This window comes from Oncorhynchus tshawytscha, linkage group LG19 (genome assembly GCF_018296145.1).
Source record: "Oncorhynchus tshawytscha isolate Ot180627B linkage group LG19, Otsh_v2.0, whole genome shotgun sequence".
NCBI classification, from domain to species: domain Eukaryota; kingdom Metazoa; phylum Chordata; class Actinopteri; order Salmoniformes; family Salmonidae; genus Oncorhynchus; species Oncorhynchus tshawytscha.
Window position 1 is genome coordinate 22262693 of NC_056447.1, and position 17902 is coordinate 22280594.

The following is a 17902-nucleotide window of genomic DNA, read 5'->3' on the forward strand; positions in this document are numbered from 1 at the left end:
TATACTGTATTTTATACCATCTATTGCATCTTGCCTATGCCACTCGGCAATTGCTCATCCATATATTTATATATTCCTATTCCATCCCTTTACATTTGTGTGTATAAGGTAGTTGTTGTGGAACTGTAAGATTACTTGTTAGATATTACTGCACTGTCGGGAACTAAAAGCACAAGCATTTCGCTACACTCGCATTAACATCTGGAAGACAAGGGACAAAAAAAAATCAACATGATGTCATGTGACTGCCAATAATGGCCTCTTCCTATTTGGCTTCAGCAACAGAAACGCCTATCTCACGTGACCCGTTCTGAACCAGGAAGAGTGTCGTACACGGACATCTATACAATAGGGCAATTAGCTCATTTGCAAAGTAAAACATTTTTTTTTAGGTGAAGTGGAACTCAAATACATGCGGACATGGATGGTAAGTCGTTTTCGACTTTTGATATGACGAGGTTGTCATCTTATTTTTAACTATGTCGCGCTAGCTAGCCGACATAAGCTAGCACAAGGCTTGGAAACCAGTCGGTGAGCTAAATCACGTTTTCAAGTTGTAATACCACAGCCACAAGTACAGTGAAATGCCTTTATTAATGAATGTTATTATGTTTTACCAAATATACACGTTTTTAATAGCTAACTAAGATGTCACCAGAAACTAAGACTAGTTCAAAGAAGGAAGGTTCAGACGAGTAAGTTAACATTACATGGTTATTATTGGAGAGATTATTTTGCTTAACTGTCTGTAAACCTAGATAGCTGTCTAACGTTAGCTAGTTAATTAGCTACTCCCCACTTTAATTTATTCAATGGAAGGTAGTTAGCTATCATTACGTACGTTATCGCCATGGGAGTACAGTATAGTTTACAGTGATCAGAAAGCATTGACGCCCTATACAATTCTATGATTTGGACACAGAGCTCACTACCCTCACTCTGTTATATTGTCATTGTGCAATGTTAGTGCTAAGTAAGGTACGCCCAATTCACTCGGCTGTATCTATCACCCCTCTCATCCTATTTTTTTTACATTTCTTTATTTCAGACACACTCTTCCAACTGAAGGTATGTAAGAAATATGCATTAGATTTGTGAAGTTTAATTAAACACATCCATATGTTATTTTTTTTACACATCTGAAATGTCTACTAATAATTCTCTCTTTTACAGTTTACAGCAAAACAGCTTGAGAAACTTGCCAAAAAGGCAGAGAAGGATTCAAAATCTGAGCAAGCCAAAGTTAAAAAGGTCAGTAAGGGTGTGCTTTCTGGGAGACAAATGTAGGCTAGTAAACAGTTGTGTGCAGTAAGGAGAAAATATTTTGTAGTGTGAAGGTACTGCCTGAACAGATTTTAGTTTTTTTCTGCAAAACGTTTTGCTATGTGGTGTACACTGTTCCCTACTGAACACGACCCCAGTTATGGGTATTAGTGTTGAATGGCAGGAACCGGGTTACCTGCTATTCTACTCCCTTTTCCCTGGATAAATAACTGCGAGAAATCCATCAATTATATATGTCAACAATATGGCGTGAAATGGAACTGTTAAATTATATGCAATGTCTAATCTGGTTTCTCTACTGCCTCTGCATGTTGAATCATCAATGCTTAGGGTGGGGCCAGAGCCCATCTCAGTATGGAGCGCAGTTCACAATGCATGTAAACCTATCATCTCATCATGGTAACTTTTTTTTTTTTCTTGTTCTTGTGACAGGTAGGCCTGCATTTTCTGCAGCATAGTCTATGCTACAGTAATATAAAGACCGAATTAGCATCTAATTTACCCATCTCCATCTGGTGTTTGGGGGTCACCATATTTTTAATTTTGAAGATCTTATTTATTGCAGCAGCAGAGTTTTAAAACAGCCTATCACTTTAATATTGTTGCTTTAAATCAGAGCACGCGCGAGCACTCTCGCAGTCTCTATTTTCATCAACTCCATTCAAATTGATATTCTTGTTCTAGATTGATATATATAGCCCTATATATATAAACTCAGCAAAAAAGGAAACATCCTCTCACTGTCAACTGCATTTATTTTCAGCAAATTTAACATGTGTAAATATTTATATGAACATAACAAGATTCAACAACAGACACAAACTGAACAAGTTCCACAGACATGTGACAAACAGAAATTGAATAATGTGTCCCTGAACAAAGGGGGGATCAAAATCAAAAGTAAGTCAGTATCTGGTGTGGCGACCAGCTGCATTAAGTACTGCAGTGCATCTCCTCATGGACTGCACCAGATTTGCCAGTTCTTGCTGTGAAATGTTACCCCGCTCTTCCACCAAGGCACCTGCAAGTTCCCGCACATTTCTGGGGGGAATGGCCCTAGCCCTCACCCTCCGATCCAACAGGTCCCAGATGTGCTCAATGAGATTGAGATCCTGCTCTTCGCTGGCCATGGCAGAACACTGACATTCCTGTCTTGCAGGAAATCATGCACAGAACGAGCAGTATGGCTGGTGGCATTGTCATGCTGGAGGGTGATGTCAGGATGAGCCTGCAGGAAGGGTAACACACTAGGGAGGAGGATGTCTTCCCTGTAACGCACAGCGTTGAGAATGCCTGTAATGACAACAAGCTCAGTCCGATGATGCTGTGACACACCGCCCCAGACCACGACGGACCCTCCACCTCCAAATTGATCCCGCTCCAGAGTACAGGCCTCGGCGTAACGCTCACTCCTTCGACGATATATGTGAATCCGACCATCACCCCTGGTGAGACAAAACAGCGATTTGTCAGTGAAGAGCACTTTTTGACAGTCCTGTCTGGTCCTGCAACGGTGGGTTTGTGCCCATAGACGACATTGTTGCTGGTGATGTCTGGTGAGGACCTGCCTTACAACAGGCCTACAAGCCCTCAGTCCAGCCTCTCTCAGCCTATTCCGGACAGTCTGAGCACTGATGGAGGAATTGTGTGTTCCTGGTGTAACTCGGGCAGTTGTTATTGCCTTCCTGTACCTGTCCCGTAGGTGTGATGTTCGGATGTGTTACACGTGGTCTGCCACTGCAAGGACGATCAGCTGTCCGTCCTGTCTCCCTGTAGCGCTGTCTTAGGCGTCTCACAGTATGAACATTGCAATTTGTTGTCCTGGCCACATCTGGAGTCCTCATGCCTAAGGCACGTTCACGCAGATGAGCAGGGACCCTGGGCATCTTTCTTTTGGTGTTTTTCAGAGTCAGTAGAAAGGCCTCCTAAGTTTTCATAACTGTGACCTTAATTGCCTACCGTCTGTAAGCTGTTAGTGTCTTAACGACCGTTCCACAGGTGCATGTTCATTAATTGTTCATGGTTCATTGAACAAGCATGTGAAGCAGTGTTTAAACCATTTACAATAAAGATCTGTGAAGTTATTTGGATTTTTACGAATTATCTTTGAAAGACTTGGTCCTGAAAAAGGGATGTTTATTTTTTTGCTGAGTATAGATGTCCTAACCTAGCCTACCTCTTTCAGGTAATAAATTCAATTCTGTATTAACCTTTTATATTTAGCTAATTAATCAGTTCCTTAGCTATGCAGTCAAAGCTAGACAAGAATAGTTTGCTGGATATTATTATTATTTTTTTTTTTTATTTCTTCTACCAATAGACTATTCGAAGAGGGACGCAAGCTCTTGTTTGCTCAATGTTAAATACTGCAGCCAATAGAATTCACGGGTAGTTTGAAAGAAGAGCGAACACGTGATGGCAGTAACCATTCAATCTTCATGAAGAGAAGTGAAAGCCTTTTCCATCTAATTCTAATCCTATATTATTCAAGGATGACGTTAGAATGATGAAAAATAAGGACGACAACAATTTCTAACAAAGTGAGGAAGGAATGATGCAACAATAGAGAGCGAAAGGAGGTAGGCTAATAACATTAGGGGAAATATTATGGAAGATGTATATATGCTTCAGCCACTAATTATGCAAAAATGCCTCATTATATTTAAAGATCAAATGTCTAGCCTATACTTGTAACTTCGTAGGCCGCATCAGCTGTACCAGAATCACATTCTCTCCCTGCTTTATCCTTGTTTGAACAATGTGCGTAATTACAGTCCATATAACAGCATACAGTAATACAGTTCACACTCAAATATTAGCCTACTGGAGCTAGTTTCAGTTATTTGCCCAAGAGAGCAAATAAAGTGCTTCTGGAAAGTATTCAGACCCCTTGACTTTTTCCACATTTTGTCAAGTTACAGGCTTATTCTAAAGTAGATTTTTCCCTCATCAATTTACACACAATACCCCATAATAACAAAGCAAATACTTTTTTTTTTAAGTATTAAAAAATACACTGAAATATTACATTTGCTTAAGTATTCAGACCCTTTACACAGTATTTTGTTGAAGCACCTTTGGCAGTGATTACAGCCTCGTCTTCTTGGGTATGACACTGAAAGCTTGGCACACCTGTATTTTGGGGAGTTTCTCCCATTCCTCTCTGCAGATCCTCTCAAGCTCTGTCGGGTTGAATGGGGAGAGTTGCTGCACAGCTATTTTCAGATCTCTCCAGAGATGTTCGATCGGGTTGAAGTCCAGGCTCTGGCTGGGCCACTCAAGGACTTTCAGAGAATTGTCCCTAAGACATTCCTGCATTGTCTTGGTTGTGTGCTTAAGGGTCATTGTCCTGTTGGAAGGTGAACCTTTGCCCCAGTCTGAGGTCCTGATCACTCTGGAGCAGGTTTTCATCAAGGATCATCAGCTCCAAGCAGGCTGTCATGTGCCTTTTTTTTTACTGAGGAGTAAAAAACTCTACCATAAAGGCCTGATTGGTGGAGTGCTGCAGCGATGGATGTCTTTCTGGGAAGTTCTCCCATCTCCACAGAGGAACTCTAGAGTTCTGTCAGAGTGAGAATCGGGTTCTTGGTCACCTCCCTGACCAAGGTCCTTCTCCCCCAATTGCTCAGTTTGGCCGGGCGGCCAGCTCTAGGAAGAGTCTTGGTGATTCCAAACTTCTTCCATTTTAAGAATGATGGAGGCCACTGTGTTCTTGGGAACCTTCAATGCTGCAGAAATGTTTTTGGTACCCTTCCCCAGATCTGCCTCGACACAATCCTGTCTTGGAGCACTACGGACAATTTCTTCAACCTATTTTTTTGCTCTGACATGCACTGTCAACTGTGGGACCTTATATAGTCAGATGTGTGCCTTTCCAAATCATATCCAATCAATTGAATTTACCACAGGTGGACTCCAAGTTGTAGAAACATCTCAAAGAGGATCAATTCAAACAGGATGCACCTGAGATCAATTTCCAGTCTCATAGCAAAATGTCTGAATAATTATGGAAATAAGGTATTTTTGTTTTATATTTCATACGTTTGCAAACATTTCTAGAAATGTGTTTTTGCTTTGTCATTATGGATTATTGTGTGTAGGTTGATGAGGGAAAAATGATATTGAATCAAATCAAATTTATTTATATAGCCCTTTGTACATCAGCTGATATCTCAGTGCTGTACAGAAACCCAGCCTAAAACCCCAAACAGCAAGTAATGCAGGTGTTGAAGCACGTTGGCTACGAAAAATTTAATCAATTTTAAAATAAGGCTGTAATGTAACAAAATGTGGAAAAAGTCAAGGGGTCTGAATACTTTCCAGAAGGCACTGTAACGAGCTACATTTGTGGGATTTATGTTTTTCTGTCGTGCTTAATGTGCAGTAGCCTATATCCTATCATATTGGATAACTGCGCAATCATTTGGGATTTTTTGGGCTTGGGTCATGAAATGTCTTTTAATGTAAGGCTCAAGTAGGATCAGTGTATTGTTCATACTAGTACTCAAACGACTAGGCAGGATCCGCACTCAGTAAACCCCATAGCGTATAAACAACGTGAGGATATTGAAACAATTTGTGTCATTAAATACACTACACTGCTCGTCAAACACCAAAATCATGGGCATTAATATGGAGTTGGTACCCTCCTTTGCTGCCACTGTATAACAGCCTTTCCTCTTCTGGGATGGCTTTCCACTAGATGTTGGAACATTTGCTGTGGGGACTTGCTTCCATTTAGCCACGAGCATTAGTGAGGTCGGGCACTGATGTGGAGCGATTTGCCCAGGTTTGCAGTCGGCGTTCCAATTCTTCCCAAAGGTGTTTGATGGGGTTGAGGTCAAGGCTCTGAAGGCCAGTCAAGTTCTTCCACACCTATCTCGACAAACCATTTCTCTATGGACCTCGCTTTGTGCATGGGGGCATTGTCATGCCGAAACAGGAACGGGCCTTCTCCAAATTGTTGGAAACACAGAATCATCTAGAATGTCATTGTATGCTGTAGCTTTAAGATTTTCCTTCAATGGAACTAAATGCCTAGCCTGAAACATGAAAAACCACTCCAGACAATTATTCCTCCTCCACCAAACTTTACAGTTGGCACTATGCATTTGGCAGGTAGCGATCTCCTGACATCCATCAAACCCAGATTTGTCCGGACTGCCAGTTGGTGACGCGTGATTCATCACTCCAGAGAACGCGTTTCCACTGCTCCAGAGTCCAATGGCGGCAGTCTTTACACCACTCCAGCCGACACTTGGCATTGTGCATGGTGATCTTAGGCTTTTGTGCGGCTGCTTGCAATGGAAACCTTTCCTGAAGCTCCCGACGAACAGTGCTGTGCTGACGTTGCCTCCAGAAGCGTTTCAGAACTGAGGTTCTGTGGCAACCACTTCACGGCTGAGTCGTTGTTGCTCCTAGACGTTTCCACTTCACAATAACAGCACTTAGTTGACTGGGCTAGCTCTAGCAGGGCAGACATTTGACTGACTTATAGGAAAGGTGGCGTTCCGATGATGCCACGTTGAAAGTCACTGTTCTTCAGTAAGGCCATTCTACTGCCAATGTTTGTCTATTGAGATTGCATGGCTGTATGCTCAATTTTTATAGACATGTTAGAAACGTGTGTCTGAAATAGCCAAATACACTAATTTGAAGTGGTGTCCACATACTTTTGGTGATGTAGTGGAGCTCATTTTAACATAATAATTATTAGGCATCATGTTCTGTTGGCGTTTGACTGGACATGTCAAATAAAGAGGTGTGCTACACATTACCCAGCAGGTGGCAGTGGATGATCATGGTTCAGGCTGCTTTTGTCCATTACTGACCAAAGGATTTACGACCAGGGGCCAAAACTCTGAGTAGGAGTGCTGATTTGGGATCAGTTTTCCTTATAGATCACAATTAATAAGATTACATGGACAGGGTGGACTTGATTCTAGATCAGTACTCTTACTCTAAGATGCTTGTTACACATATGGCCTTGAACTTATTTTCATAGTCAACTGAAGTGAACTTTTGATGTTTGTTTGTCTCACCAGGCTCTTCAGTTGAAGAATGTGGACGTTGCCAGAGTGTATGCAGAGAATGCCATCCGTAAGAAGAACGAGGGCCTTAATTGGCTGCGCATGGCATCTCGTGTTGATGCTGTAGCCTCCAAGGTCCAGACTGCAGTCGCTATGAAGGCGGTGAGTCTATTCTTTCTGCTTAATAATAACAGTGTGCTATCATTCAATTGTATCTTATCAGTCAATGTCATATTTCTCTTGACCCCCAATCTCTACCATCTTCTATATTGTCTACTTTCATGAGCATGCACTCTGTCCTACCTTCATATGTGGCTCTCTGCTTATCTGATCCTGTCTGGCTTTTTTTCTCCTAGGTCACAAAGAATATGACGCAGGTCACCAAGGCACTCGACAAGGCACTGGGTTCCATGGACCTGCAGAAGGTGTCTGCTGTCATGGACAAGTTTGAAACACAGGTCCAGAACCTGGATGTTCACACCTCTGTGAGTGGCACAAGTTGTAGAAAGTATTCCTCATGTGCATAACTGTTGTACTCCTAATCGATTTAAATCATTTCTTCACTCACCTCTTATTCACTTGTCACATTCTTTCCCAAGACCTCTATTTCACTAGGCCTCCTCGACTATTATACTCCTAATTAACTAACCATTGTTGTTCACTTAACCCTCTCTCACAATCTATTACTGTACCTTTCTGGATAATCATATATGTTGTGTTAATGTTGAAACAACATTAACCCACTCACTGTTCCCATCCTGTAGGTGATGGAGGACTCGATGAGCTCGGCCACCACGCTGACCACTCCCCAAGACCAGGTGGATGACCTCATCCTCCAGATAGCAGAGGAGGGTGGTCTGGAGGTGATGGACCAGCTCAGCCAGGTGCCTGCAGGTGCCACCTCACTGGGAGAGAGCTCGTCACGCTCACAGCACGAGAAGGAGGACCAGCTGTCCCGCAGGTACACTAACAATCCAGCTTTCACTGCTGCTTTAACTGGTTACTGTGTGACATTTTGCTTGTTTTCTAAAATAAGAAAATGTGATGATGACAAGGCGACCTAAGCTATTCTCAAATTATTTTAGACTGTGAAGTAGTGTAGATTCTGGCTAGATGTGTTGGAGCTTTGATAGACCCCCTTTTTAATTATGCAGGTGATATTCCATGGACTATAGAAAACACTTTAAAAAAATAATGATTCAATTAATGACGGTTTATAATAAATTATTTAGTTGTTTAACCCTTTCAAGCAGGGAGCTCTATTGAGACCAAGGTCTCTTTTTCAAGGGAAACCTGCATGACAAGATCAGCAGCAATTACACAAAGTTACACAGCTACTAAAATCAATGCAGGAGCATAGGAAACACAACAAAAAAACACCAACATTCGTCATTGAGGAGGTTCTCTATCAAAATTCTGAATGCGCCGATGTGTTCAACTGTAGGGTATAATGAAAATTGTTCCATAAGTGAGGTGTGAAGAAACAAAAAACTGTTTTAACTAAATGTGTAGTAACCGATAGAATTTCAAGGATTAGCTATCCCTGTGAGCGGGTATGGTACACTCGTGCTTCTATATGTTGGTGACAATGTTAGATTACGCGCCAGTTTTTTCAAAAGGGCTTTCTAAATTAACAGAATGGAATGTTTCGATCTATGTGACGTCATAGGCAAAGATTTTCATATAAATAAACAGTGACACTTTTCTAAAACTTTTGTTGCAGGTTGGCAGCGTTGCGGAACTGAAGATGTATCTTGGGTATTTGCGAGACAGATGGAGGCTTGACAGCTGCTCGGGAACAGACAGCGGGGAGCTGTGTGACTCTATCGAACTGTTCTTATCGTGATGACCTAATGAGCCTATTGATTTCCATTCCCACTTCTATTTATATACACACTCACACTGTGTTGCTGAATATACCACCTGAGAAGGCATGGGTCTCTCCTTTGTCTCTCTGTCCATCTCTCTCTCTCTGTTGCACAACAATCTATTTTCCCCACCTCTGGTTTTCCCTCTCCCATATCAGTCTTTCTGTCTCTCACTCTTGTCTTCTCTCCTTCAGGGCTCCCTTAAATATTCCCCTTGGTTGGTTAGTTCTTGTGAATTTCGGTACATTGCCACTTGAGATTTTCTTTTTTTGTATGTATATTTGAATGGGAGGGTTTTACAAAATATATAAATCCTATAGTGGAAAGGGGTGTTTTAAAACAGACATTCATGTAATATAAGCTTGGACCCCTGGCACTTATTGGGTGTTGTATTTCAAATGTGGGGTTGTCTTTGTTTTTATATTTAATATCTTTTGTTTTCTATTCGCTACCGGTCAGATGGAAGGAGTAAAACACCAGGTTATCTTCAACACAGTGTAAAGGGGAGGCCTTCTTCTACCAAACAGACCATCAGTATGAGTGCTCTGATGTATACCAACTTTTCCACAGTTTGACAACACAAAGAAAGTCAAGACACCACACACACTACTTATTCTTAACTCCTATGAGAAATGATCCTTTGACATAATGTAACAATTTACATAATGTAAGCATTAGTTATATACTGTACAGGGAGGACAATTCTCAGTTTTTTTTTAAGCAGTCAAATTAACTACTTTTTGTTTCTTTATTTCTCTTAATCTTTTGCTAAATCATACCTATTTGCTTTGAATATGTACGCCTTATTGGGATGCAGGTATTTGCGTAGGTGCTCCTCCTCAGTGCCTGAATTAAACTAGTTCTAGTGATTGATCCTATGTAGGTTATATGTCAGCATATAATAAGGATTCCCCCTTTCTGTACCCATCAAACCAGAAATGTTGCTGCTGTAGCTACAGTAAGACATTTTGGGAATCATTTTCATTTTACAGGGGAGGTTTATTTATACTCAAATGTATATTATCTTGTGGAAATAAAAGCCCTCTGATATGAAAATGTGGCTCTACTAATATAATTTCAACACTCAGGAAAGGACAGCAGCAGATGGCAGCACAAGCAAACTGATATACTTATTGCTTAGTTTGTAGCAGTTTTAAATGTAACCAGGTACCATGTAACCACAACATGGGTTCAATCCATAGACTTGGGTCAACCTATCTTATTTTGTGATTGATAATTGATTTAACACATACATATTTTACTCTTTGCTCTAGTAAGCTCACATACTTCACAGTTCAAACTGTTGATAGTTCTCTGTGATGCTGTGACATTTCACTGCCGCACATATATGTTGGTTCCTTTTCCTGGTGAACTGATGGTCCTTATATTTGCCAGATAAGAATATATAACACCAATGGAAGCTGCAGAGGGGAGGACGGCACATAATAATGGCTGGAATGGAGCAAATGGAATGGCATCAAACACACGGAGTTGATACATTTTCCACCTATTCCGCTCCAGCCATTACCACATGCCCATCCTCCCCAGATTAAGATGCCACCAACCTCGTGTGTGTGTGTGTATAACACGCTTGCCTACACCCATCTAGTGTAAACAGGTCACTGTGTCATGTAGATAACTTTTATGTATGTTTAGTCTTTCAGTCAGAGACAGACAGACTAATTGTTGTATACTGTGCATGCCTTAGTGCCTAACTTCAAAGAAACCTCTAATTTGTCACCATGGCCATACTGGAACAACTGTCTACAGTAGGTGTGTGTGGAATTCTACCCAAGAGCTTTTTCTGTGTGTCTTTTGTGAGTTATATTATAACAGAGCTGGGAAACAAAACACTGGGCTGCCTTGTGGCTCTTAACATCAGTCACTCTGCTAAATGTCAGGAGAGCTTTCCAGATCAGCAGGTTGTCGGCTGAAATGCTTTCACAGAAGACCTCCCTCTTTTCATGGAACCTCTGTATGAGTCAAAGTACTGTAGGCCACACTGCACAATAGATGACTGCACTCGTCATTAAATTGAAAGTGGCTGTACTCACTATCTATGCTAGTTTGAATAGCTGTCTCACTAAAAATACTGACTGGACTCACTTAACCTTTTACAAAGTAGGAGACACATGCCATAAACCCATTAATCTTATGTGCACTGGCTGTTCTGAGAGAACAGGGGTTCCCTTACATAATACAAATGTTGGTATCAGATTTCACAATTGTATTTGTTGTGTACGAATGTCCCATCAGCAATACTTGGCAGCGACCTGGAACTGGACACCATGCAGTGTGTGTTATTGGTCACTGTGCTTTGCTCAGTGAGGAAATATGCAGCGGGCAAAAGATCAAGACAATTTGATAGTGAAACGTTGTTGTTCCTGCAGTGGCCCAACAAGCTTCTAAAGATAAAACAATTGAAGGTTACAAAACCTCAAGATGCCTATTAAGTTCAACGTAGATTTTCAATGGAACACAGACGACGTGTTATTCTAGAGCTCACCAGACATCAAACATCTGGAACTGGAACAGACTAGCTTGAACACTTTCCACCCTTCTGGTCAACAAACATTCCAGGTGCTCTCTTACAAACAGTATAGTAGGGAAAGGAAATTGTCTCATCAAGCCCCGCCCTGCTTAAATGCATTATTTATTGCATAAGGGAACACAGTAATACTTTGCTGTGTGTGTTTCATTTTTCTATGAAAATGCTGGCTTTTTGACTAGCCAACTTAAAATATATATACAGTATATACAAAACTTATTGTCAGATAATAGTTATTATAAATCAACATAAATGACAGGTTAATGTATTTAGATATTTTTATTACATTAAATTTAAAAAATGCTGACTTTTTGTCACTGGTCTGATCTATGAATGTAAATAAGAATTTGTTCTTAACTGACTTACCTAGTTAATAAAATATATTAAACCCATGATGTGACCAGTAACACCAGTGACATATCTACAAGCTAGCTGGCATAGCTAACACAGTGGCCAGAGTAGCTCAAACCACACTTCTTATTTTGTAAGTAAATCACTTATTATTTTAATCAAATTTCCTTTCTCCTTTCTTTAAACTGTAGAACACAGTAAGTGGTGTTTTGGACTATGTATTTATCTTATTCCCCCATTTGGCTTTTGTCAACATACTGTAACATGGCCACAGCATTTTGCAGTGGGTCCTCCCCTTTATAAAGAAGGCAATAGTAAACATGTCATCCTCCACGAATGACGCAGTGCCTTGTCAGATATTGCTTGGTTAGTTAGATTCACATCCCTGAGCATGTGTGCCAAATTTCAACACTCTGAGTCAAAGAGTTCAAGATATATAAACATGTGCTCGTTATAGCGCCACCATGTGGTCCATATGAATGTTCTTGCAGATGTTGAGTCTTGACAGTGTTACCAAATTCTTTTACAGTTAGAATATCCTTGACTGATATATATGCATATATGTGTCAGACCACTCCCACGTGAATGTTTACTGGTCAATAGTGGCCATGTTGTTTTTGGTAATAGTCTGGAAAATATTGTGTTGAGAGACTTGTCTATAGATGCCACATATCAAGTTTCGTGCAGATCGGCCATTTGGAAGAATCTATGTACCGAATTGACTTAAGGTCAACCGAGGTGAGGGGCGTGAATTTTCAATATTTACGTTTTCAATCTATTGTTACTGATTGGCCATCATCTGGCCAATCAGTGTAATTGTGTAAATTCCGATCTCTGTGGCAAGACCCCGGTCATATAGGACCGTCATCAACAGTGTTTCCTCTATGATGCTGAGAATTCAGCCCATATAGGGAAGAAAGAACACCCCCGCTTTCAGATGTTCAAATGTGACGTTGGTGCTTATTTGGTAAGGGAACTAGAGAGTTAACGCTGGGGCTGCTCTGATTGGATTACGGGAGGGTTTAGCGAGTGAGTGAGAGGAAGAAGCAGAGGAAACGATCGTGGTGACAGTTGCTATCAAGTAAAGACAGTAAAAACCGTAACGTGCAGCGAGAGTTTACCGAGGTAGACATTTTTTTGTTAGTACGTTAAAAGGAATCTTGAATCGATATACATTTTGCTCGGAATTTAAGTACGGTTAATTTGGATGGGGCGGGTGATGTTTAAATTCCGGTAGAAAAAGAGAAAGAACACGGGTGATGCTAAATGGGTGCCAGAAGAAATTTAGACCTGGCTGCCTACCTAGCTATTATATCAGGGGATCTGATAAGTTTTATCGCATTTTGTAAAAGGGAAGCCGTTTAAGACGGACTGGGGAGGTCGCAGGCTGGGCAAAGGCGTGTATTTGCGGCGCCCCTCTGCCCCCTGTCCGTCAAAACAATGAGGACGCTATTTCTATTCTGTTTTCTCTTCTTGATAAAGAGAGGAGCAGACTGTTCGACGGCGGTCCGGTCCCTGACAGACATCAACACGAACGTGACGGCCGACAGCAGCAGAAGGTATATACAAATCGGGGACGGGACTTCCCAGGAATTTGAGTTTCCCGAAAACACTAAGGGCGTGATTGTAATCTTCAGTCAATACCGGAGCACCGCAAGTGGGAAGGACCGCGAGAGCTGGAAGCAGACGGTCACGGTACGCTCCCTGGACCCGGAGGTTCTTTCCATTCTGAATGTAAGCGACAGTGGGCATACGGGGCCCTTGAAGAGTTACATAATCAGCATACGGTCTGGGTGGCCAGGTCGGGCACAGCTGCTCATTCAGCTACTGGACTTGTACCGGGATTCTGGTTCGGCTGTAATTGAGGAAAGGACAGACTACTCCATCAGGGTGGCACCTGGCAGTGATGACCCAGCCGCCCAGCTTATACAGTCGGGCGGGCTGTCCCACTTCTCTGAGAACCCTGTCCTATTTGCCTTGCTGCCACTCATCTTCATCAACAAGTGTGCTTTTGGGTGCAAGGTAGAGGTAGAGGTGCTGAGGGGTCTCCTGCGGAGGCCTGTGCCCCTCATCTTAGGGGTCGCAGGTCAGTTCCTGGTCATGCCACTGTATGCATATGGCCTGTCCAGGCTGGGCTCCCTGCCCAAGGCCCTTTCCCTGGGCCTGGTCATCACATGTTCTGCCCCAGGTGGAGGCGGAGGCTACCTCTACAGCCTGCTACTAGGTGGGGATGTCACTCTGGCCATCTCCATGACACTAGTGTCCACAGTGGTAGCTGCAGCAGCCATGCCCCTGTCCTCTGCCCTGTACGGCAGGTTACTGGGGGTCCACGCAGCCCTCCATGTGCCCTTTGTCAAGATCCTGGGCACCCTTCTTTTCATTGCCATCCCCATCTCCCTGGGCATGCTGGTGAAGCTACGTCTGCCCAAGCTGACCCGCGTGCTGCTGGCACTGATCCGTCCCTTCAGCTTCGTGCTCATCGTGGGCGGCATCTTCATGGCCTATCAGATGGGGGCGTCTATCCTGGCCAATGTGAGACCTCAGATAGTGGTTGCGGGGGTGACTGTGCCCATGTTTGGCCTGCTGCTGGGTTTTGGGATGGGGAAGCTGGCAGGGCTGGCAGTGCCACAGAAGAAGACGGTCAGTATTGAGGTGGGGGTGCAGAACAGTCTCCTGGCGCTGGCGGTTATGCAGCTGTCGTTCCGGCGGGCGGAGGCTGACTTTGCGTCCCAGGCACCCTTCATAGTGGCGCTCAGCAGCACCTCTGAGATGCTACTCATTGTCCTCTGCCATTTCGCCCACCGAAAGTTCTGTGCCCCGAGCGCTCCAACTGACACCTGATTGTTAGCAGAGTTTCTGTTCTGAACCAAACCTGTAGAGGGACCACAGATTAGGCTACAAATCACATCGAACAAGATGAAAACAATCAATGACATTGACACTGTACATAGGATAGGGAATGGACATTTACGTTTTCTTGAAACCAAAGGCCTTTCTTTTATGCCATTTTTTTATTAGATTGTACTGATAAGTACCTAATGTAAATAGGCAGAAGAGAAATACCTATGACAGGAAAGATATTTTTCTATCAGATTTCTTTTTTGTAATTGAAAGTATTGATTTGTGTCATGTTTACAAGAGGTCAACGTGTCTTAGGAATGGGAACGGTTTTTAAAACGGATGGAAAATGTGTGGTGTTTTGAAGTACTGCTACTGATTGTTTTTTTTTCTGGAATCATAGGTGGTTATCTAAGAATCCATGTACTTGAATTACAAAGAGAAGACAAAAAATAAAAGCATTCATAAAAGGAGCCTTGAGTTTGTCCAAGTCTCTGAAGACATCCGTGTTGCCTCCCACAATTTTAAAACGCTCTGGCTTGTCACTGTTGCATAGGATCTGGTATTCGAGACTAAGTTTGTCCAAGGAGGATCTTTATTTTAAAAAGGAATCTTCATACTGAGCTGTACTAAAGTAAAGATTGTGCTGCAGCACAGCTGAGCAATATAGCCAGTACTTTTGTGTCTGAGAATATTTGCTTGTCATATTTGTGGACTGATTAACATTGGTTTCTTTGTGTGTGCCAATGTTAGTACATTTGCATGTCTCTTTGCAATGTGTGTTTGTGTGAATAAAAATAAAAAAATGGCATTACGGATCTAGCTTTACATGTTATGTGGTTACCTTTTTCAAGAGGGTCAACATCCAATGTTTATCAACCTTTTTACTGCTGAATTGGAGGTTCTAGTTTACAGGCAAGAAATACTTATTTTTGTGTGTGTAGTTCATAGGTCATTGTGTGAGAGCGCATGTTATGACTGAAAGGAACATGATTTTTGGTAGGTATAGGTCTTGAAATATTTGCATACAGTTAGAATCGCTGTCTATGTATCCATGTTCTGGCTAAAGCAAAGCTGATGCCTGAGGGGAGGGTGAGTGTTTTAGAAAAGGCATTTATGTAGGAGAGTGTTTTTCCTGTTCAGTAAGTATTTTAATTACTGTGTTTGTGTCTGCATTTGTAATGGGAAAACAGCATTGGAGCTTGGTTTTGGCCCAAGATATGCGAGTGGGCCCTGTAGCGTAGTGCTCAGCTCTATGAACTGAACCCAGTTGTTTGGTGTAAGAAGAGGCTTTGTCAATATTGACCTACTTCAACTGCTGAGCGAGGTGGATTTTATTATGCTTTCCTGTAAATGAGAAGTGATAGTTACAACAGGAAATTGAGATATGACTCAACTACCCCCAAAATGAACCTTTTTCCTGTCAATTATAGACACCTTTCCATAGCAAGGAGTGAAGTTTAATTTTGATTATTTTTGTATAAATATATATATATAAATACATATATAAATACATATAGTCAGTTGCAGACAGTGAAAACCTGGAATATTTTTTGTGGCAAGTTCATTTTGTGTTTTTCCATTACAAAATGCACACATACTGAAACCCTTGTGATCCACTGTAAACACGGGCTATTTTGTTTTGCGATTGCAACTAACCCCTAAAACTAATGGAGTAACATACATTAAGCTGAGGGTAAAAAATACCACAGGGCTCTGTACTAAGAGCATGTTCTGGACCCTCCTGTGCAATGTCATAAGCCTTGCATATCAATTATGCTCAGATGCGCAACATATCACCCATTCAATTCATATATCTGCTGTTAGACCTATTTTTAGCTAAAGGTATTTAAGTATTTTAAGCTTTGTTTGAAAATGATGCAAATCCACACACTGAGCTACAATCATGAAATTACCAATGGGAGAGTCATCCATTTTTTCAATGCATGTCTCTTTCCCTCTCTCTTTCACTGCCACGCACCCCGTCTGTAATATAAATGAAAGGCTCTAAAGCTGCACAGCCTCACTCTCAATTGGTAATTTGACCTTTTAATAACCACAGATTTCAGACAGACCGAGACATAGGGCCTACACTATTTCACAGATACACACAATATACCCTCATTTACCTGGTATATTTATCTTCTTGGCATTACGGAGCCATGAGGTTACCATATGAGCTGTGTGGTTTGTAAAATCCGAATCAAACTGTTTGTGCATTGTACGTTGACGAATTGCCTAAAGTAATAGTGTCACTTCTATTGGGGAAACATTTGAAAGTACCTGACGTGAGTGCAAGGACAGTGTCACGTCCGCTTGAGCGACAGTTCAGATCGTTTGCCCCAGGTAACTGTGTCCGCTGTACTTTACAGGTTGACAGGTGATTTCCTGACACTGTTCAAGGCAGCTGCAGTATTTAAACTTCCTATGCTGCGGTTTAGTGACACAGTAGGAAAAAACACTTAATGAGACAGATGGGATGACATTTTAATGAGTTATTTTCACCTCCCATGAGCAGGTTTCCTGCCGCAGTGCCAGGGTATCCAGGATAACATAAGTGAAAATCCTACAAAATATTGTCATTCATGTGTGCAAGTATCTCCAGTAGGCCTATTCACTGGAACCACAAACAAGGGAAGACTGTCTGAAGGGCATTAAATTCTCTGATCTTACATTAAACCATGTGTGAACCACGACTGGTCTTATCTGGTCCATCGATGGATAGCTCAGAGTCAAAGCTGTACTGCCTTCATGTCGATGTTCTAGCAGCATTGGTGTTGTTAGGATATGTACATTACTCAACAAAGATATGCACACAGAGAAACATTCTGTTCAATGGCAACTTGTTTACTATAAACCAGCATTTCCTAAACTCGGCCCTGGGGACCCCAAGGGATGCATGTTTTGGTTTTTGCCCAAACAATACACAGCTGATTCAAATAATGAACTCATCATCAAACTTTGATTATTTTAATCAGCTGGGT

General features: G+C 41.9%; 2 protein-coding genes across 3 annotated transcripts; both read left to right on the plus strand.

The window, feature by feature from the left end:
* The first annotated feature begins 273 nt into the window (after nucleotides 1-273).
* LOC112218471 (charged multivesicular body protein 1a) lies at nucleotides 274-10237 on the plus strand. Its single transcript, XM_024379297.2, has 7 exons — nucleotides 274-427; nucleotides 1049-1068; nucleotides 1174-1251; nucleotides 7329-7475; nucleotides 7670-7798; nucleotides 8078-8274; nucleotides 9037-10237. Exons 1-7 carry the CDS (start codon nucleotides 421-423, stop codon nucleotides 9056-9058), a joined length of 600 nt encoding a protein of 199 aa, XP_024235065.1. The 5' UTR covers nucleotides 274-420; the 3' UTR covers nucleotides 9059-10237.
* A 2747-nt stretch (nucleotides 10238-12984) lies between these two features.
* On the plus strand, nucleotides 12985-15736 carry LOC112218472 (P3 protein). 2 transcript variants are annotated; one of them, XM_024379298.2, is made up of 2 exons: nucleotides 12985-13047; nucleotides 13563-15736. In XM_024379298.2, exons 1-2 carry the CDS (start codon nucleotides 13018-13020, stop codon nucleotides 14919-14921), a joined length of 1389 nt encoding a protein of 462 aa, XP_024235066.1. In that variant the 5' UTR covers nucleotides 12985-13017; the 3' UTR covers nucleotides 14922-15736. The 2 variants fall into 2 exon arrangements, 1 of the variants encoding a protein (XP_024235066.1); XR_002948627.2 differs by lacking the exon at nucleotides 12985-13047 and adding an exon at nucleotides 13057-13205 and having other exon boundaries at nucleotides 13563-13703.
* Nucleotides 15737-17902: the final 2166 nt, after the last annotated feature.